The sequence below is a fragment of the Ranitomeya imitator genome, chromosome 6 (assembly GCF_032444005.1).
Source record: "Ranitomeya imitator isolate aRanImi1 chromosome 6, aRanImi1.pri, whole genome shotgun sequence".
Taxonomy (NCBI): domain Eukaryota; kingdom Metazoa; phylum Chordata; class Amphibia; order Anura; family Dendrobatidae; genus Ranitomeya; species Ranitomeya imitator.
Genome location: NC_091287.1, coordinates 131,123,705 through 131,146,986, shown reverse-complemented (window position 1 = coordinate 131,146,986; position 23,282 = coordinate 131,123,705). Strand labels below are relative to the sequence as shown.

The 23,282-nt window shown below is 43.0% G+C and overlaps 1 protein-coding gene across 1 annotated transcript in view; it reads left to right on the top strand.

Moving 5' to 3' along the window:
- Positions 1–23,282, top strand: part of LOC138642146 (intraflagellar transport protein 70A) — a 104,889-nt gene that overhangs the window by 62,769 nt on the left and 18,838 nt on the right. Inside the window, exons 12-14 of the mRNA XM_069730098.1 lie at positions 1,627–1,692; positions 6,852–6,928; positions 9,271–9,481. Coding sequence (XP_069586199.1) covers positions 1,627–1,692; positions 6,852–6,928; positions 9,271–9,481 — 354 coding nt within the window. The remainder of the gene's footprint in view (positions 1–1,626; positions 1,693–6,851; positions 6,929–9,270; positions 9,482–23,282) is intronic.

Sequence of the window (23,282 nt, the reverse complement as noted above, 5' to 3'; positions counted from 1 at the left end):
GTGCAAGTAGCCCATGTGTTTCTGGTTCTGTAATTGTTCTCTTGTTTCTACAAGACTGGGGAGTCCACCACTCCTTATGGGTCATTTGCATCAAAGCTGTTCCATCCAGCATGTCCACATGGATATTTTCTCTCTGAACCCTGCTTATACAGGTACTATACAGATGATCAGGTTTTTAAATACATCAGATAGGGATTATATACATTAGGTAGGACTGCTCTATATGGGTATACCTTGACGATTGGTGGAGCAGCTTAGTATACATTTTTTTTGCAAAAAAACCTTTTAACTAAATACCCTGTTTTTTCCATCTTTTGACTAGCACTTGCTTATTACTGTGATTTTTTTTTTACAACAGAGTATTTTTGACCTTGCTGTGCTCTTTTGTGTCTTCAAGTTTCTTGGTGGTGTGTGAACAGGTTCCAACAGACTTGTTCATTGTGCAAGTAGCCCATGTGTTTCTGGTTCTGTAATGGTTAGTACCTAGTAGCACTACCTACTGCAAGAAAAACTTACCAAAAGGAAACTGGGCCAATGCAAAGGTTTGGGCACCCTGCATGGTTAGTACCTAGTAGCACTACCTACTGCAAGTATCACAGCTTTTAAACGCTTTTTGTAGCCAGCTAACACTCTTTCAATTCTTGTTTGAGGGATTTTCCTCCATTCTCCCTTAGAAAATTCTCTTGGGTCGTCTTGCGTGCTCTGCTATTTTGAGGTCTATCGCACCACAATGCGGGGCAGAGCCAGTATATGGGAGTTTTTAGGATAAACCAAATACCAACAAACATTTAACTACCCAATTGAACCATAAAAATATGTAATCATTATTAGGTAAAGAACAATAAAAACATACAGTTAAAAACTGGAATAAAGGGGGTATATTTTTTCAGAGACAGAAGTGGTAGTCAATCATAGATGCATTTGAAAAAATGCAGTATGTCACAGAACTAGTATTAATATATGTGCATTCCAATAAGGAAAATATTAAATATATGTAAAAAATGTATATAAATAAATGGTTAAACTGACCAGACAACTCAATAGATGCTAGAGCTCCACCTAGTGGTTAAAAGTCATAATATCACCCTAGTAGAAAATAATATCCTAAAAAATCTTTAAAGTTGAATGCATATATATAAGACAGTCAATGCAGCACATTCATTGAATATAAATGTAACTTGAATACTTATTTTTTAGCACTAATAAGCAATAACTATTGTGCAACAGCTGGTTCATACCATAACGTTGTGCATTCAATGAAAATACACAGAGCACAAAACGCGCATACTCATGAACATATAATGCAGTTTAAATACAAAACACGGCAACCAGTGCACCATGCTGATGGGAGATAAGGTAAGTATATAGCAGTTAATAAGGGAATAAAGTGCAAACAAGTGCTACATGGAGTCTCCCATGGATACTGTGCTACTGGTGGGAATATAAGGAGCGGGCATCTTAACTAGGTTAAAGACTAGGGTATGCTATTATTGCAACCATAACAAATGTGTACAGATTGAAGGCAAATCATTACCACTGTACCCTTTTTCACGCGTTTCGCCACATTGGCTTCCTCAGAAAGGGTGAATTTTGAGGTCTTGTCACAGTCACTATTGTATTTTTTAGGCTTTCTTAAAGCTGGACGAACTGGCCGGGATGCTGACGGAGCAACTGAGAAAACGAACAAAACAGGTAAGCTAAGCAGTGTAACTCCTTCTCTTTCATTGTGCGTCATACACCAGACATTAATTATGCCTCGTTCATGATCACCTTACAGGGGCCTAATGTTCTGTGTCTGTATCTGCATCTCATGTCCCATAAACAGTCTCAGAACGAATGATATATTTCTCCTGGAAATGAACCCCAACATCTTGATGTAAGGGGACCTTGCAATTTGCATCCCTTGCATCATCGGGGGAGTCATTTGGATACTTTTCATCATTTAGTCCTAAAAGAACTTAGATCCTTTCTTCAGACCAATGATAAGGACAAATTGACCCTAACCCAGCACTGAGCCTTCAGATCTCTTAAATTAAATAATCAAATTGTTATCCATAATGCAGATAAAGGGGGAGAACAAACCCTCTTACATTACAGAAGCACTTAGGATACTCAATGACACCAGCTGCTATATTAGACTAAAGCATGACCCTTCCGCACAATATTTTAAACAATACAATGACTTAATAGGGAATGCAATCAGCCAGAATATTTTGAATAACAAAAAGAAAATGAGTATTTGTGTGTCAAGTATTAACAATTGCCTTAATTTAATTTTTCCTCCCAAATCTGTAAGAGTAACCAATCCCCTCCCATCATTTTGGGAGTCAAATCAATCATCACGCATTTATCTCATTATACTGATTTATTTCTCCAGAAATATGTAATTAGACAAGCCTCCCATATCCATGACGTGTATTAAACAAACTTGTAATCCCCCTCCCCCCCCAATTTTGCATTTTTTTCCTTAGATGTCAGTTCACTTCAACACATTGAACATCAGTTGGGGGTTGAGGCTGTGGATTCTTTTTTATGTCAAGATGGCTCTATTCCGGATCATCAAAGGAAGTTCATTTTACAGGATATTGAATTTCTACTCAATCACAATATTTGTCATTTTGAGGATGTGACATATCGGCAGTTGAGGGTCTGTGCTACCTGTAATATGTGGGTCATACCATTCCGCCTGTTCATATCAGAATGAACAAACACAGATCCAACATTAGGAACAGGGTAACAAATCACAGCTTGTCTAGACATTTTCTCCATGAACACCAAATAAATCCCGACAGTTTACGGCTATGAATATTAGATCATATTTCTGTAGATCGCTTCCAAAAACTTATCATTAGGGAATCATTCTGGAACTTTAAATTATCCACATTGTATCCTGAGGGTCTTAATGAATGCATAGAGAATACACGATAATCTAGTGATAATCATGATTTCATAGTGGCGGCATCACTGGTTTTTGTCCATTACATAGGTCTGCAAAAATAATTTATTTCAGGTGCCAAGGTTTTTTTAATTCATTTTATGGTATTTTGAGAGTGCTGATTTAAAAAATATCGTAACACTTGTATGGATCAAGGCCGTCACTGCAGATTTATTGGTTTTGACTGGACATCCCCTTTAACTATTACGGTAAATATCTCAGAAACTAGATCTATTTTGGCAAAATCGGTCATATTCTTAATCAGCACCATAAACTTAACAGGAAACCGCTCAGACATCATCATTTACCTGAAGCAAACTTTGCATAAGAATACATTGTGTTTGTAAAAAATGGGTTAACAAACTCAATTGTACTTGCTATGCTGCTTCCGACCAGTACAAAAGTCGTGAGTATCTTCCTGTTTATCTATACCTGATGAAGGGAATGGACCTACCCAAAACGCGTAATCCTATAATCAAATTAAACCTTTTTACAGCCAACTGTCTCGTCCTTCCTTGTGGCAACGCCCGGGTGATCCCTTGTGTCTCCTGCCTCTATAAACAAGACTGATCACTTGGCCCGAGCGCTCCTGTGTTCTCTATGAGAATGCAGATGATTGACATGTTGGTTGGCGGTTTATCTCAGCAAGAACAATGTGATGTGAAGTCCCAAATTGGACAGGTGCGATGAGATCTCTCTCGACCATCAGTCAGCCAGTGACCCCATACACATTAGACCAGGGATATGAAGCTCAAATACACAGAGGGCCAAAATTAAAGCTTGGACACAATCGCTGGCCAACTTTCATATTTATTTTAAAAAAAGTCTACAATTGAGGACGTTTTTCCTTATCGTCAAATATAACAAACTTTTTCATATGGAAACAAACTTAAAAGGGTTGTCCCACAAACAAAGTACATTTTAATTAATAGATCTTAGAACAAAATATTGGACTAATCATGCAAGAACAGTAAAAAGTATATGGCCCAAATGGCCTAATTTAAATATGTAATAACAAAGAATAAAAAACCTTGTATAATATAGATAATAAAGTATGATGCAAATAAAAGTGCCCCAAACACAGTATTAGGCCTCCACAGTACCCTCCACACGACGGTATGATAAACCTACTGTACCCTCCCCCTCAATTTCCCCCGCAAGTTATAGTGACCCCATCATAGTATGATTTTTCAACTATAATCCCCACACAGCCCTTCATACAGTATAATGCCCACAAAAAGTGCTCCATACAGTATAATGGGCCCCACATAATCCTCCATACTGTATAACGGGGCTCTGCATTGCCTTCCTTACAGTATGATTGCCTCATATTGTTCTCCATACAGTATAATGGCCCCACATAGTGCTCAATATGGTATAATGGCCCCATATAGTGCTCCATACAGTATAATGGACTCACATAGTGCTACGTACAGTACAAAGGTCACCACATAGTGCTACATACAGTACAAAGGTCACCACATAGTGCTCCATACAGTATAATGGCATCATATAGTGCTCCTTATAGTATAATGGCCCCACATAGATCTACGTACAGTGTAATGGCACCACATAGTGCTCCATACAATATAATAGCCCCACATAGTGCTCCATACATTATAATGGCCCCACATAGTGCTGCATACAGTATAATGACCCTATATATTGCTCCATACGGTATAATGGCCCCACATAGTGCTCCATAAAGTATAATGGACCCACATTGTGCTCCAAACAGTATAATGGCCTTATATAGTGCTCCATACAGTATAATGGACCCACATAGTGCTGCATACAGTATAATGGCCCCACATAGTTCTCCATACAGTATAATGGACCCACATAGTGCTCCATACAGTATAATGGCCCCACATAGTGCTCAATACAGTATAATGGCCCCACATAGTGCTCCAAACAGTATAATGGCCTCACATAGTGCTCCATACAGCATAATGGCCCTATATATTGCTCCATACAGTATAATGGCCCCACATAGTGCTGCATACAATACAGTAACCCGTCAGTGCTCCATACAGTATAATGGCTCCCATATAGTGCCCTATACAGTATAATCAGTCAGGACCTATAGTTTTAGAGAAGACAACAGGAGCTGATCATTGGTGTGATAATGTACCTGTCTTTCTCATGAGGCATTAGAGAAAATGGCACAGCACAAATGAAAACTGATGTGGAAATATACAGGTATACAGTGGGGCAAAAAAGTATTTAGTCAGTCAGCAATAGTGCAAGTTCCACCACTTAAAAAGATGAGAGGCATCTGTAATTTACATCATAGGTAGACCTCAACTATGGGAGACATACTGAGAAAAAAAAATCCAGAAAATCACATTGTCTGTTTTTTTATCATTTTATTTGCATATTATGGTGGAAAATAAGTATTTGGTCAGAAACAAAACAATCAAGATTTCAGGCTCTCACAGACCTGTAACTTCTTCTTTAAGAGTCTCCTCTTTCCTCCACTCATTACCTGTAGTAATGGCACCTGTTTAAACTTGTTATCAGTATAAAAAGACACCTGTGCACACCCTCAAACAGTCTGACTCCAAACTCCACTATGGTGAAGACCAAAGAGCTGTCAAAGGACACCAGAAACAAAATTGTAGCCCTGCACCAGGCTGGGAAGACTGAATCTGCAATAGCCAACCAGCTTGGAGTGAAGAAATCAACAGTGGGAGCAATAATTAGAAAATGGAAGACATACAAGACCACTGATAATCTCCCTCGATCTGGGGCTCCATGCAAAATCCCACCCCGTGGGGTCAGAATGATCACAAGAATGGTGAGCAAAAATCCCAGAACCACGCGGGGGGACCTAGTGAATGAACTGCAGAGAGCTGGGACCAATGTAACAAGGCCTACCATAAGTAACACACTACGGCACCATGGACTCAGATCCTGCAGTGCCAGACGTGTCCCACTGCTTAAGCCAGTACATGTCCGGGCCCGTCTGAAGTTTGCTAGAGAGCATTTGGATGATCCAGAGGAGTTTTGGGAGAATGTCCTATGGTCTGATGAAACCAAACTGGAAATGTTTGGTAGAAACACAACTTGTCGTGTTTGGAGGAAAAAGAATACTGAGTTGCATCCATCAAACACCATACCTACTGTAAAGCATGGTGGTGGAAACATCATGCTTTGGGGCTGTTTCTCTGCAAAGGGGCCAGGACGACTGATCCGGGTACATGAAAGAATGAATGGGGCCATGTGTCGTGAGATTTTGAGTGCAAACCTCCTTCCATCAGCAAGGGCATTGAAGATGAAACGTGGCTGGGTCTTACAACATGACAATGATCCAAAGCACACCGCCAGGGCAACGAAGGAGTGGCTTCGTAAGAAGCATTTCAAGGTCCTGGAGTGGCCTAGACAGTCTCCAGATCTCAACCCTATAGAAAACCTTTGTAGGGAGTTGAAAGTCCGTGTTGCCAAGCGAAAAGCCAAAGACATCACTGCTCTAGAGGAGATCTGCATGGAGGAATGGGCCAACATACCAACAACAGTGTGTGGCAATCTTGTGAAGACTTACAGAAAACGTTTGACCTCTGTCATTGCCAACAAAGGATATATTACAAAGTATTGAGATGAAATTTTGTTTCTGACCAAATACTTATTTTCCACCATAATATGCAAATAAAATGATAAAAAAACAGACAATGTGATTTTCTGGATTTTTTTTTCTCAGTTTGTCTCCCATAGTTGAGGTCTACATATGATGTAAATTACAGACGCCTCTCATCTTTTTAAGTGGTGGAACTTGCACTATTGCTGACTGACTAAATACTTTTTTGCTCCACTGTATGTGTGTGTATTTATTGAGATATATATATATATATATATATATATATATATATATAAAATGTCTTTATTTATTTTTTTTATATTTATTTACAATACCAAGGTACAAGAAGCGAGACTTAACCGGGATGATGAAGCCGTTAAAAAGGCTGTGAGCGAATATGATGAAGCCCTAGAAAAGTAAGATCATGTCATAACATTGTCGCCATAAAGGGGTTTGCACCATGAGGAATTTTACTATCACACGTGATAAAACATATATAGAAACTGTCACACTATATACATATATATATATATATATATATATATATATATATATGTATATAAACCCTTCGCAATGCTCTCAAAGAGCACCATTGTGGTAAGGCTTCAGGGGAGACACATAATGGCACTCTTCCTACACTTCCATATTACGCCCCTACAGTCTCCTTCTACCCTGGCAGGAATCTCACAAATACGTAATAGTGCCTTCATGATTCTCCACCCTCCCACTTCCGTAGAGTCAATGTGCCGCTAATATGTGGGAGGATCTGGCGACTCCCTATCACACCCTGTATGCATGACTACTAGCTAAGGTATCGCTGGTTGGACTAATCTTGCTGCCCAGTGTATCCATCCATTGACTTTTCAAGAAATGGGATAGATGAGATAGCAAGTCAAGTCTTGATGTGTTGGTGGAATGAAAAATGGGCAGGCGTAAGGATCTGAGTGACTATGACAAGGGCCAAAATGTGATTACTGGGTCAGATCTTTTCCAAAATGGCAGGTCTTGTAGAAAGTTTCCGGAAATGATTATTACCTACCAACAATAGCCCAAGAAAAGAGAGCTGGTGACCATGATATCTAGGAAACCTCAATGTGTGACTATGTCATGGAGAGTGTTAAGGCTATGTGCACACGTCTTTCTTGCAGAAATTTCCTGAACAAAACTGGACATTTTCTGCAAGAAATCCGCATGCGGATTTTTCGTGTTTTTTGCGGATTTTTCCTGAAGTTCCCAATGCAATAATATAGTGGGAAATCCGCAAAATTAATGAACATGCTGCGTTTTTTTTCCGCAAAAACATATGCACAAAAATTGTGGAATGCATTATTAGGCCATGTTCACACAGTGCGTTTTTTACCGCGGAAACGCAGCGGTTTTGCCGCTGCGGTTCCGCGGCTGTTTTCCATGCAGGGTACAGTACACTGTACCCTATGGAAAACAGGACCCACTGTGCACATGGTCCTGAATTGAAAAAAAAAAACTGCACTGATTAGCTGCGGTAAAAAAGAAGTACCATGTCACTTCTTTTTGTAAAACAGCAGCGGTTCTGCACCCATAGACCTCCATTGTGAGGTCAAACCCGCCGTAAACCCCGCAGATCAAAAATAGATCTGCGGGTTTTATTGCGGTTCGTGGTGCAGAACCGCTGCAGCAGGAAGTGTGCGGGGAAGCGGGCGGAAGTGCGTGGGTGGAGTGTGGCTGCCCCGATCCCACCCCCCATGCTCCGATGCCCCTCCCCCGTGCTCCGATGTCACCCCCCCGTGCTCTGATGCCCCCCCCCCGTGCTCCGATGCCCCCCCCCGTGCTCCGATGCCCCCCCCCGTGCCCTAATCTCCCCCCCTTATACTTACCCGGCCTCCCGGTGTCCGTCCGGCCATCTTCTCCCTGGGCGCCGCCATCTTGCAAAATGGCGGGCGCATGCGCAGTGCACCCGCCGAATCTGCCGGCCGGCAGATTCGTTACAAAGTGCATTTTGATCACTGAGATATAACCTATCTCAGTGATCAAAATAAAAAAAATAGTAAATGACCCCCCCCCCCCCTTTGTCACCCCCATAGGTAGGGACAATAAAAAAAATAAAGAATTTTTTTTTTTTTCACTAAGGTTAGAATAGGGTTAGGGTTAGGGGTAGGGTTAGGGGTAGGGTTAGGGTTAGGGTTAGGGGTAGGGTTAGGGTTAGGGGTAGGGTTAGGGTATTTTCAGCCATTTTAACCCTAAAAAAATTCCTAGAAAACACACAGACTCTGGCTAGAAAACTGCATCAAAAAACGCATCAAAAAACGCATCAAAAAAGGACCAAAAAAGGACCAAAAAAAGGACCTGCGTTTTCTGCCAAGAGCTGCAGTTTTTTAAAAAACAGTCCTGAAAAAAAAAGGATGGAAATCAGGAACGTGTGAACATACCCTAAATGATAGGATGCATATGTATGCATTTTTATAGCGAAAAAAAAACATGAAAAAAATGTGAAAAATCCGGAACGTGTGAACACAACATAAAGGTGTATAAAAGGCCATATACAAGTCAAGCAAGTAAGCTCACCAGTGCAGAATTATATCATATATGGATACAAGCTGGATGTCTAATCTTTTTGGGCAGCAAGGAGGGATGTCATTCAATAGTTACGGTACTTTGGTTTACTGTATCAATTTTTGGAATATTTCAAATCCCATGTGTCATTTTAATTAATAGAGAAGCTATAACAGGACACTTTTTAATCCATTTTTTCAGTGTTATCTATACTTTGCATTCTTTCTAGGTATATTCCTGTCTTGATGGCCCAGGCAAAAATATACTGGAACCTGGAGAATTACTCGATGGTGGAGAAAATCTTCCGGAAATCGGTGGAGTTTTGCAATGAGCATGATGTATGGAAACTGAATGTGGCCCATGTCTTGTTCATGCAGGAAAATAAATACAAAGAAGCCATCGGCTTTTATGAGCCCATTGTTAAAAAGCATTATGAGAACGTAAGTAGTATTTGTGTCGATACATCTATATCAGTGACTAATGTATTATTTTTCAGGGTAGATAGTTATTGCATTGGATGTTTTGGCATACGAACAATAAATCCCGGAGGCGTCATACTTAAAGGGGTTGTCCCACAAACAAAGTTCATTTCTCTATCGCCTCATTGGAGGACACAGGAACCATGGGTGTATGCTGCTGCCACTAGGAGGCTCTGACACTATGCACAAAAAAAGTTAGCTCCTCCTCTGCAGTGTACACCCCACCAACTGGCATTAAGAACTTTAGTTTAGCTTAGTGTCAGTAGGAGGTGGACACGGGTCTTTCATTAGACCCATTTCTACCTCAATGTGCGTCGTTTCCTTTCAGATACCTTGGAGGGATACAGTGTGAACGGTCACAACTGTACTTCCACAAAGAGACCATGAGTACGGCGTGTACTGCCACCCCGTATCCTCATAGATCTGACTGCAGGACCAAGACCCTAACACAGAAGCGTGTTTAGGAGACCTGGCTCGTCCTAGCTCCATCCCCCACCCACTCGCCCACCAGAGTCTGTCGGTTGGAGGAGATGAGGACATCCACCAGCAAGTGCAGAACGTCTTTTTGCATTCCGGAATAATGAGGTATATTTCTCCTTTTCCTCAGGTTTTTCTGGAAGAAGATATACAGATGAAAAAGGTGAGTATTTAGAAGGTGCCCCATCTATTTCCCTCGGGACCTTTCAGTTAGGGATTCCCTTTAGGGAGGTGGGGGGCCTTTTCCTAGGGGAAATACAAGGGCTTTCAGCAGGACTTTTAGCTCTGCTCAGGCCCCCTCCCCAGTCTGGATGAGGGTTCCGGCGCTACTTGAGGGACTACCTTTTCAGAGGCACAGGCAAGACATTCGCTGCGGTGAAGGCTTATTTGCCTCCTCCTCTCATTCAGGCAGTCGCCGGTTTCTAATTTAGGCCTCGGCTTCTCGGGCCTACTCTGGCGCAGTAACTCCGCCCCCCATTTGCTCTCCTTCGGGCGGAAGATGTACCTCGGCATGATTCTCACTGAGATCCCGGCGCATCTCCCAAGCTGGGCAGTCGTCTTCCTTTCTTCAAAGACGTTTGGCTTACAGCAATGCAGGATGCATGGGTCAGGGAAGTGGTATCCTCGGGATATAAAATCGATTTAGTTTCTCAGCCCTGGGATGGTTTCTTCGAATCTCACCCTCCAAAAGACCCGACTTTGGTTCCGGGTTTCCTTTGCAGCCATCGCCTCCCACCTCAGCGCGGGAGAAATCTTTCCCGTTCCAGAAAGAGAAGGATTCACAGGCTTCTACTCGAACCAATCCCGGATCTCAAGTTACTGAATAAAAGGGTTCGCCTATGACTTTCAGAATGGAATCCCTTCGTTCAGTAATCACTTCCAAGGAGGCATAGGAATTTCTGTACTCAATAGACATTCTGGATGCCTATTTTCATGTCCCTATATTTACAGGACATCACAGATTCCTGCGTTTTGCGGTACATCAGGAGCATTCCCAGTTTGTCGCCCTGCCTTTCGGTCTCGCAACCGCTCCCAGGGTCTTTACAAAGATAATGGCAGCCTTGCTGGCCATCTTGAGGGTCAGAGGTCTGGTGCTCGTTCCGTACCTCGATGATATTCTCTTCAAGACTCCATCCTTTTCTCAGGCCCAGGAAAGCTTGTCCATGATTTTCGACAACCTGTCCCGTTTCGGGTGGCTTGTCAACAAGAAGTCTTGCCTTGTTCCGACTCAGCGCCTCGTGTTCCTAGGCATGCTGTCCGACACCTGTCGAACCAGGATTTTTCTTTCCAAGGAGAAGAGAGCTCTTCTCCGCCGGGAAATTCGCTTGTTTCAGGGCACCCGGCTTCCATCCTTCAGAACGGCCATGAAGGCCCTGGGAAGGATATGGGCAAGTCGGAAGCGATCCCCTTCGCTTAATTCCACTCACGACCTCTTCAGCAAGCGATCCTTTGGCAGTGGGACAAGTCTGTCCTTTCTCTGGATCGTCCAATTCGTCTTTCGCCCTGAGTCAAATGGTCCCTCAATTGGTGTCTGACTTCTCCTCTCATCTTCCTAGGTCAGTCCTTCCTTCCCGTTCCTGGCAGGTTGTGACGACGGACTCAGCCTTCTCGGCTGTGGGGGGGGGGGCGGTTTTTCGTCCCCAGACTGTCCAGAGACGTTGGTCGGCGCTGGAGTCTTCGCTGCCGATCAACGTCCTCGGAATAAGGGCCTTTTTTTTCTGTCCCTCCTTCACTGGGAGAGACTTCTCAGGGGTCTACCAGTCCGAATTCAGACGGAAAATGGCACGGCTGTGGCATATGTCAAACACCAAGGAGGGACTCGAAGTTCCTTGGCGTTTTCCGAGGTCTCCAAGATCCTCGTTTGGGGGGAGGTGACAGTTTCCGGCGACATCCGCGGTGCATATCTCTGGTGTAGACAATTGGGCCGCCGACTTCCTCAGCCGCGAGGGCCTTGCGGCAGGGAAATGGTCCCTGCATCGGGAGGTCTTCCATAAAATTTGCCTTCGATGGGGGACTCTGGATGTGGACCTCATGGCGTCCCGTCTGTATAGGAAGGTCCCTCGTTTCGTCTCCAGATCCCGCGATCCTCTCGCGGTGGGTGCCGACGCTCTGGCCATTCCTTGGTCGCAGTTCGTGCTTCCCTATCTGTTCCCCCCTCTTCCTCTTCTTCCCAAACTATTGAAGATGAAAACGGAGGGGGTACCGGTCATCCTGATCGCTCCGGATTGGCCCAGGAGATCTTGGTTCGCAGAGATCGTCAACCTTCTCGCGGACCCTCCCTGGAGGCTTCCAGACAGATCCGGTCTGCTGTCTCAAGGTCCGAACTGCCACACGAATTCTCAGTCGCTCAGTTTGACGGCATGGCTGTTGAGACCGGGGTTCTGAAAGTGTCCGTTTTTTTTCAGATCGAGTGATTCACACCATGATCCAGGCTCGGGAGTCTTCGTCTTCCAAGATCTACTATCGAACATGGGTGGCCTATTTTCGCTGGTGCGAGTCCAATCATGTTCCACCTATGTCCTTTTCTCGTCCCTCGATTTTGGCCTTCCTTCAGGCAGGATTGGATGCGGGCCTTGCCCTTAGTTCCCTAAAGGGCCACGTTTCTGCGCTCTCCATCTTCTTCCAGAAGACGTTATCTTCTCGGCCACAGATCAAGACCTTCCTTCAGGGAGTAGCCCATGTTGTCCCACCGTGCAGGGCTCCTGTGGATTCACGGGATCTTAATCTTGTGCTGGAGGTTCTGAGGGGTCCCCCCTTTGAGCCTCTGAGGGAGGTTCCCTGTCAGTTCTATCTTGGAAGGTGGCTTTTCTTGGCCATCACCTCTATCCGGCGTCTTTCCGAGTTGGCGGCCTTTTCTTGCTGACCTCCTTTCTTGGTCATGCACCAGAACAGGGTGGTCCTGAGTGCTCCGCTTTCCTTCCTTCCTAAGGTGGTTTCCACCTTCCACCTCAACGAGGACATCGTCCTACCTTCATTTGTCCAACTCCGACTCATCCTATGGAGCGATCGTTGAACAAGCTAGACCTCGTCAGGGTGGCGAGGGTATACCTGGCTAGAATGACTTCCTTTCGGAAGACAGACTCTCTTTTTATCATTCCTGATGGCATGCATAGAGGTCTGCCGGCTTCCAAGGCGACTATTGCTCGCTGGATCAGAACGGCAATTTTGGAGGCTTACCGGGTCAAGAACAGAGTGCCCCTCCTGGCGTTAGGGCTCACTCTACCCGGGCAGTCGGCGCCTCCTGGGCGGTGCACCACAGGGCTTCCGTCCTACGGCTTTGCAAAGCGGCAACCTGGTCTTCCATCCACACGTTCGCCAAATTTTACAAGTTCCATACCCATACTTCGGCGGACGCCAGCCTAGACAGAAGGATCTTGCAGGCGGCAGTGGTGAGTCCTCTGACCTGATGGAAGTCTGTTTTTCTCGCCCCAGGGACTGCTTTGGGACGTCCCATGGTTCCTGTGTCCCCCAATGAGGCGATAGAGAAAACAGGATTTTTGGTTGCTTACCGTAAAATCTGTTTCTCTGAGCCTTCATCGGGGGACACAGCACCCTCCCATATTAGTCAGTTTCTGTGGTTCTGTGTTCTATGACTGTTCTCATGTTTACAGTTCTCATGTTTGTGGTTATGTTATTTCAGCCTTATTGTTTTTCTCCTACTTTCTCACTAACTGAAGTGCATAATTCCAGTCGGTGGGGTGTACACTGCAGAGGAGGAGCTAACTTTCTTTGTGCATAGTGTCAGCCTCCTAGTGGCAGCAGCACCCATGGTTCCTGTGTCCCCCAATGGAGGCTCCGAGAAACAGATTTTACGGTAAGCAACCAAAAATCCTGTTTTTTATCTATAGATCTTGGAATAATAATATTATCCACAATTGGATGTGCTAAACAAAATGTTCCTGTGCTATGATCAGACCATGTCCCTGCACGGTCAGACACGGCCATTACACAGTACACAAGCAGGGGCACATTTATAAGATTATCTCAGCACAGGAACATTTTATTTAAACACATTCAATAGAGGAAATAATTATTATTCCAAGATCTATTATAAGTTAAAATGGACTTTGTTCGTGGGAAAGCCCCTTTAATTTAGCAGAGGTAAAAATTGTGGCAGCTGCCATGCTATTCAGGTAGGCTCTAGGTCCAACATGAACACAGTGATCTGACAACCACTCCACCTTCTGACACCCAGTGTACACTCACATACTTCTATTTCTGTTTCACTGACCCGTTTTGCTAATTGTAGCATCCAATACTATGGTTATAGTAATGTAACCTGTCAAGTCAGAATTCTGATTAGGTATAGTTTCATAGTTTTTAAGGGTGACGGTAGACATAAGTCTATCAAGTTCACGAATAGCGTAGCATCTTGATCCAGATGGAAGGATGGTGAAAACCCCATAAGGCAGGCACTAACTGCCCCATATTAGGGAAAAAATACTTTCCGATCCGACATACGGCAATCAGACTAGTTCCCTGGATTGATCCGAAAACAGAATCTAGTGCCCATAACCTGTAATATTAGATCATTCAAGAAAGACATCCAGGCCCTCCTAGAACCTTTGTGAGTCAACCATTACAAGATCATGTGGCAGAGACTTCCATAATGTCACTGCTCTTATAGTAATGTCGTGTATGAAGAGCCAGTGGGACATGGGCACTTCTGAGATACAAAAATTTATATAATATATAACTACTAGATTGTGGCCCGATCCTAACGCATCGGGTATTCTAGAATATGCATGTCCCCGTAGTATATGGACAATGATGATTCCAGAATTCGCGGCAGACTGTGCCCGTCGCTGATTGGTCGAGGCAACCTTTATGACATCATTGTCGCCATGGCAACCATTATGACATCTACGTCGATACTGTGCCCGTCGCTGAATCAGAAACGTGGGATTTCTACGTCCTTTATGACATCATCATCGCTGTGCCCGTTGCTGATTGGTCGACCAATCAGAGACGCGGGATTTCCAGGACAGACAGACAGACGGGAAAACCCTTAGACAATTATATAGATATTATCAGAATTCTGGGGGTCATACAAGGTTTCCTTGAGTCTCAGATCCCATAAGCAGAAATCAGATATATGGTATATGCCCAATCCCTTCTTATGGAAGATAACTTGCCACCAAAGGTGTCTCTCAGTTACTGTTTCCACTTTATTGAGAACACTTGCATGGTTGGCCAAGCCGAAGCTTGCATGGGTATGGGAAGGTCCAGGAGTAGCTGTTGGCTCACTAGTTATCTAGCGACCACCTTCAACGGGTTCTGTATAGTCTACGACCACTTTAAGTGGGTTCTGTAAAGTGTAGACCACCTGAAAATGTTTTTTTTTTTTTTTTTACAGCTAAAGCTAAATCTTTTACAAACAGATTGCAATAGTATAGAATAACAAAAGTTGTAATACTTAACCTCTATGACTCCCATGCCAAGGCTTCCCTCATCTCCCACCAGTCTCAGTGATGGGTTTATGTATTGATAGGTGACTGCTGCTGCCAGTCACTGACTGTAGGGTGACCACTGCTGTCCCTGTTGTTTCCAGTTAGTGGTTGCAGTCAGGTCACATATCGCGAAGACACACATCACTGGTGCCAGCTAACAGAAACTAGTGGTGGTCCAAGAAAGTATCCGCAGCGGATTGGCAACATTTTTTTTTTATATATAAATTTCCCAGACCTCACGCTATATGCTCCATACAAATATACAGTCATGGTCGAAAGTGTTGGCACCCTTGAAATTGTTCCAGAAAATGAAGTATTTCTCCCAGAAAATTACAATTACACATGTTTTGTTATTCATGTGTTTATTTAATTTGCGTGTATTGAAACAGCACAAAAAAACAGAGAAAAAAAGGCAAATTGGACATAATTTCACATAAAACCCCCAAAATGGGCCGGACAAAATTTTTTGACACTCTCAACTTAATATTTGGTTGCACCCCCTTTGTAATATATAACTGCAATCAATTGCTTCCTATAACCATCAAAAAGCTTCTCCCGCCTCTCAGCTGGCATTTTGGACCATTCTTCTTTTGCAAACTGCTCCAGGTCTCTCATATTTGAAGGGCGACTTCTCCTAACCGCAATTTTAAAGGGAATATGTCACTTTGTTTTGCCGCTATAAGATGCAGCCACTGCCTTTCAGGGCTTATCTAAAGCATTCTATAATGCTGTAGATAAGCCCCCGGTCCGACCTGAAAGAGAAGTAAAATAAGTTATATTATACTCACCCGGGCCGTCCGGTCCGATGGGTGTCGCAGGTCCGGGTCTGGTGCCTCCCAACTTCATGCGATGTTGTCATCCTGCTTGCTTCGTGCCACACTCCTGTGCAGGCGTACTGATCTGCCCTGTTGATGACAGAGCAAAGTACAGCAGTGCGCAGGCGCCTGGAAAGGTCAGAGAGGCCCGGCACCTGTGCATTTCAGTAGTTTACTCTGCCCTCACCAGGGCTGATCAGTACGCCTGCACAGGAGCGCGGCTCAAAGCAAACAGGATGACACCATCGCATGAAGATGGGAGGTGCCAGACCCAGGACCTGCGACACCCATCGGACCGGACCAGGTGAGTATAATAAAACTTGTTTTTCTTCTCTTTCAGGTCAGATCGGGGGCTTATCTACAGCATTATAGAATGCTGTAGATAAGCCCTGAAAGGCAGTGGCCACATCTTATAGCGGCAAAACGAGGTGACAGGTTCCCTTTAAGATTTCTCCACAGGTGTTCAATGGGATTTAGATCCGGACATATTGCTGGTCACTCTCCAGCGCTTTGTTTCCATCCTTTTCTGGGGGCTTCTTGAAGTATGTTTGGGGTCATTGTCCTACTGGAACACCCATGATCTAGGATGCAAACCCAGCTTTCTGACACTGGGCACTACATTGCAATCCAAAATCCTTTGATAATCTTCTTATTTCACGATGACTTGCACACAGTCAAGGCACCTAGTGCCAGAGGCAGCAAAACAACCCCAAAACATTTTTGAGACTCCACTATATTTGACTGTAGGTACTGTATTCTTTTCTTTGTAGGCCTCATTCGGTTTTTAGTAAATAGTAAAATAATTTGCTTTAGCGAAAAGCTCTATCTTGGTCTCTTCTGGCCACAAGACACTTTCCCAGAAGGATTTTGGCTTACATATATTTTGGCAAACTGCAGTCTAGCTTTTTTATGTCTGTGTGTCAGCGGTGGAGTCCTCATGGATCTCCTGCCATAGCATTTCATTTCATTGAAATGTCAATGGATAGTTGGTGCTGACACTGTTGCAACCTGAACCTGCAGGACAGCTTAAATTTTTGGGGAATTTGATTGGGGATGCTTATCCACCATCTGGACTAGCCAGCGTTCATCAGTTTTTCTCTGCCATCCACGTTCAGGGAAATTAGCTACAGTGCCATGGGTTGTAAACTTCTTTATTATGTTGCGCACCATGGACAAAGGGACATCAAGATCTCTGGAGATGGACTTGTAACCTTGAGATTGTTGATATTGTTCAACAATTTTGGTTGTCAAGTCCTCAGACAGTTCTCTTCTCCTCTTTCTGTTCTCCATGCTTAGTGTAGCACAGTCAAACTCACAATGCAAAGATTGAGTCAACTTTTCCTTTTTATCTGGTTTCAGGTGTGATTTTCATATTGCCCACACCTGTTACTTGCCATAGGTGAGTTTGAACGAGTATCACATTCTTGAAACAACAATTTTGGAAGCGTGCCAACAATTATGTCTGGCACGTTTTTTGAAATTATGTCCAATTTACCTTTTTTCTCAGTTTTTTTTGTTTTTCAATACTCACAAAGGAAATATATGTGTGTTAAGAAAACATGTGTAATTGCAATAATTTTCTGGTACCATTTCAAAGGTGCCAACACTTTCGGCCATGACTATGTAATTAACATGCAGTTTGTCAGGAAATTGACATGATTTATAATTTGATTACTGTTTAATACATTTCTATGCTATAAATTAGGATTGTAGACTCAAATATTATATGGCTCATGGAAGGTGCATTTGGTAAAGCAAATGCAGTAATATTCCTTAACTATAATAAAATACCAAATTAGAGTCTTACTAAATCATTTATAGCCTCAAAGTTTATTGGAACTTTACACAAGTGCTCTATTCACTCGCTGTTTACTGAATCGTAGACGTCACCTCTGCATCGTTTTTCTCCTGTGTGTCTTAGCCGGGACAGTGTAACATTGAAGAATGTCCTTGCAAGAGAAAAGTTTCGGTAAACCGAGCGTTTGTCTCTCTTGTCTTTTTTATGTGTTTTTTCCATTGCTTTGGTTGCATGGATTTTCTGAGTGCTTGCCTCTATATGGTGCATTGCTCTGCCTCCAATCCGTAGTTTTCACTGTGTATCTTCTCCTAATGACTTCCACTATCAGTCTTCATGCAATGACATCTGTATACATTTTATGTATACATTTTATGTAAAAATTAGCGCCACCGGCATACATAGAGGCACTTCGGACAGCAGCACCATGGATTGCAGTTGTTCACCGTTGAGGATTTTTTTTTTGTTTTTACGTAATTGCATGTATTTAGGGCTAAAAATCATTTTTACTATTTAGTTTCATTAAAAAATTTGCACCATTTTGCTTTTTCGGGCGCTTTGTTTTACTGCACCTTTCAACTGACAGGAGCCAAAAAAAGTGCTAAAAGATCTACATACTCTCCCAATGGGCCATTACAACTGGTAGGATTAGGGTTCTCACTTAACCCATTCTGCATCCAGCAATAGACAGCACAACACAAAGGCGATAAAAGGCAAATGGTGGCAAATTTTTAATGAAACCCAATTACAAAAACTAAGTTTAGCCAACATTCATTTACTTAAAAAAAAAATGATCCCCAAAAGTGGACAACCAATTTAACAACACTATGATCACTAGTATGGCAGAAACTCCATGATCTTGAACCACAGTCATCTACCACATTAACGCAATCCAGATTAGTGTTGAAGTCATTACACAGAGATATCAAAGTGGCAGATTACTGTGGTTCAAGGTCATAGCGTTTAGGCCTTAATAGCTCAAATAGTTCTTTGCTTCTTCATACAAGGACATGTGTCTATGCCATTGGAAGGAATAGTGTACTTTTTAGAAGAAATCCAAATCATCTTAAAGGGATACCTCCTCTTTTGTTTTCTTAAAGGGAATCTGTTAGCAGGTTTTTGCCATGTAATCTGAAGACAGCATGCTGTAGGAGTTAAAACACAGATTTCAGTGATGCCGCTTATATCAAGCTCCTCCTTTTATTTACTTGCAATGAGTGTTTTAGCACCAGGAGTTTATCATTGCTGGACTGCAGCAGCGCATGCCTCCTGGTCCAACACACCCCTCCAGTGATAGGCAGCTCTGTTGTGAATTCTACTCTTGGGTTCCCTCCAGTGGTTGTAGGTGGGAATGCAGTTGTCTCTGAGTCACAGACCTGGCCAGGTGTATCGGATGATTACAATTCTGAGTGGGATATTTAAGTGGGCAGGATCCTTTAGCCCTTGCCAGTAGTCAATGTTCCTTGTGAAGTGTTGGATCACTTTCTGGCTTCTCCTGCTCGCTGCCTATTTCAGCAAAGATAAGTGTTTGGTTTTTGTTTCTGTGGCACACTGCCAGTGTGCTTGTTTCAGTTTTATTCCTGCTCTGATTGTAGGATTCACTGGAGTTGCAGATTTACGCTCCTACATCTTTTAGTAAAGATGTAGGAAGTTTTTGTATATTCTGCTGTGGATGTTTTGAAGGGTTTTTATACTGACCGCACAGAACTCTGTCCTATCCTGTCCTATCTAGCTAGAGTGGCCTCCTGTGCTAATCCTGTTTTTCTGCTTGTGTATGTTTTTTCCTCTCTGACTCACCGCCAATATTTGTGGGGGGCTGTCTATCCTTTGGGGATTTTCTCTGAGGCAAGATAGTATTCCTATTTCCATCTTTAGGGGTATTTAGTTCTCCGGCTGTGACGAGGTGTCTAGGTGTGTTAGGTACACTCCACGGCTACTTCTAGTTGCGGTGTTAAGTTCAGGATTGTGGTCAGTACAGTGGCCACTTTCTCCAGTGAATGTTCTCATGCAGCTCCTAGGTCTCCGGATCATAACACAGCTCCCTGTCTATGGACATAGTATATACAGAGCCTGATGTGGGCGGGGTTAGCTTCCTCAGCTCTGCTGCATTGCTATGTCTTAAAGGTCTGATTGTGTCAGAATGGCTGCTCCCAGTAATCTAAGTGATGCCTTGTTGGATTCAGCTTCTCTTTGCCCACACTACAACATGCTGCTGTCAGATTAGGTAGCAAAAACCTGCCGACAGATTCCTTTTAAAAATGGGCCCAGCATTCTTTAAGAAAAAAAAGATAGGTACTCACCTACCAATACCCAATTGCTCTTCTGTTCTGCATCCAGGGTGCTCTCATGGTCTCCTCACTTCCTGGGGCAGAGTATGACCACTGCAGCCAATCAGTGATTGATGATGTTGTATCCATGCATTCATGAACATAAGCTATGCAAATGAAAAATGTTACAAATGAGTAACAAAACTTGATAGATGTAGACAATAAATACTTCGAAGACAAGAGAGTACAGTGTCCAGATTATAACCAAAGAAGAATGAGGTTTGAACCCTTGAAACAGCAGATATAGGCAAAAGGGAACCAAAATCGGGCTCCATCTTATGGTGAACAGCTCCTAAGGGTATGTGTCCACGGTTCAGAATCCCTGCGCTTTGGACGCAGCGGATACCCCAGTCCTCCCAAGTGCCACTCCCTGCTGTACGCGTGGTGATTCCGGATGTGTTCATTGAACACCGCATCGTATTAATAGACTGTGTTATTTATCTTGTCTCCGTAAGATAAATAGACATGCTGCGGTCTATAAAGATGCGCCGCATGTCCGGATATACATTGATATCTGTTCTTTTATTTCCAAAGTTTAGACATTATCGTAACTCACCCAATAATAAAGAGTATATAAAACTACCTAAACTATACTATATTGACATAGTCTGAAATAGCGCACATCAGTCTTAATAAAGTGCTCGCGGGAGTACACTGACCTGATTCATAAAGTAACTTGGGTCTGGCGTACATTTCTGGTGTTACTGGTGTCACTTACAGTGAATTTGACGGGTTATTGTGACTACACCTGTCCTTCCATGCCTATATTGGTGTTGATGCCCAAGACTGGCATGTAAACACCAAATGTTGCAATATTTTTGCAGTTGTGCTAAAACATTGTAACTATTTAAAGTGTGTACATAAGCATTTTAATGAGTAGCCCCCATAGTACGCAAATAGGACATTGCTAAGAAAAGCTGACACTCTAATCTCAGCCAGGGTGGAGCAGTTACAGTCACCTAGTATACTGTGAGCGTGGCGGTAATCACTCCTCTGCACTTCGATTGACAGCCAGCTCTGCAGAGTATATGTGTGGTTTTTGCGTGTGTGCAAAGCAGGATGTCAATCATGGGCAGGGGAGTGATTACAATGCACTCACTGTATACGCAGCGCTGAAGAGAGTGACCGCAGATATAATATAAGTTCATGTTCTCCCTGTAGCCAATGTTCCAATAAGCCAGACTAACATGATAAAGGGTTAATTTGCAGGTAAATGGTCTGAAAGTCATATTTAGGCTGCTTTACTAAAACAGTGGCTGCAGAGAGAAGATGAACTTGTATCCTCCCTGTAGCCGCTGCTCTAATAAGCCAGACAACATGATTAAGGTTTAGTTTGCAGGTTAATGGTCTGAAAGTCATGTATATGCTGCTTTACTAAAACAGTGGCTGCAGAGAGAAGATGAACTTATATCCTCCCTGTAGCTGCTGTTCTAATAAGCCAGACAACATGATTAAGGTTTAGTTTGCAGGTTAATGGTCTGAAAGTCATGTATATGCTGCTTTACTAAAACAGTGGCTGTAGAGAGAAAATGAACTTATATCCTCCCTGCAGTCGCTGCCTTCCAGTTCCACTAAGGCAGCCTAACATGATTTTCACGCTATTCACCTGCAGTTTTTATAATAAATAATCTTTATTTTTATATAGCGCTAACATATTCCGCAGCGCTTTACAATTTTGCACACATTATCATCGCTGTCCCTGATGGGGCTCACAATCTACATTCCCTATCAGTATGTCTTTGGAATGTGGGAGGAAACCGGAGAACCCGGAGGAAACCCACGCAAACACGGAGAGAACATACAAACTCTTTGCAGATGTTGTCCTGGGTGGGATTAGAACCCAGGACTCCAGCACTGCAAGGCTGCTGTGCTAACCACTGCGCCACCGTGCTGCCCCGTTTTGACCCTATATCCACTGGTAAATGGCATTTTTGGTCATGACAGTACCCCTTTATGTTATACAATTTGTCATGATACCAATTCAATAACTGGTAAAAAAATGTGACGGATAGATGTCCAACTGATGGCATCCTTCATTTTTGAGGCATCCACCTTGCACAATATATCTTGGATTATGTCAGGCTTAGAGACAAATAAGGACACATGTATATATATTGACAGCTCTGGGAGAGAACAGTATGCCCAAGTGACTTTTTGGCACAACTTCATTTAGAACTTTACAATTTCCCTTGTGCATGTGCAGTAGTGATATTTTGTGTCTTTTCATAAAGTCATGCTGACTGGACACAATTAAAGCATATCTGTCATTAAATCTCTCCACATGAATTGTATACATTGTTTAATAGATCTCTTGGACCTGATGACTCTGGTGCACTTACAGTGTAGATCCATGCCAGACTGACTGAGAGCTGCAGCTTGTACTGAGCAGTGTGAGATCTCAGCAGTTGCAGCAGGAAGGAGCTGTCAATCAGGTACTTGGGCATAAATTGAGTCAGACTTTCAAAACCAGATTATTCTGTCATTTTGACACAGTAAGTACCCCAGCTTCATTAGGTGCAAGAGACCTACCGTATTTAATAATATATACAGTGACAGATCCACTGAAAGCATTTTAAAGTATAAGCAGTATATTACCTGTAAATTATGTATACGATGACAACAGAGGGAATTAACATGGCTGTAGAGTATGGAATCAAGGACCTGGTATAGTTTCTGAACATTTCTGAATATTTGGAAAACAGCATTGTTCTTATTTGCGCTGGCATTTATATGACTCCAACTGTTATGTTGATATGTGATACTATATAATAACTCATGTATAGGAAATACTACCTACTTTTTGGATTTTTGTACTGTAGTTTTTGGTACTTGGTGCATGGGCTATTAATGTTTGCTAGTATGTTTTATGCTTAATGCTGGCAATATATGTGAGATATT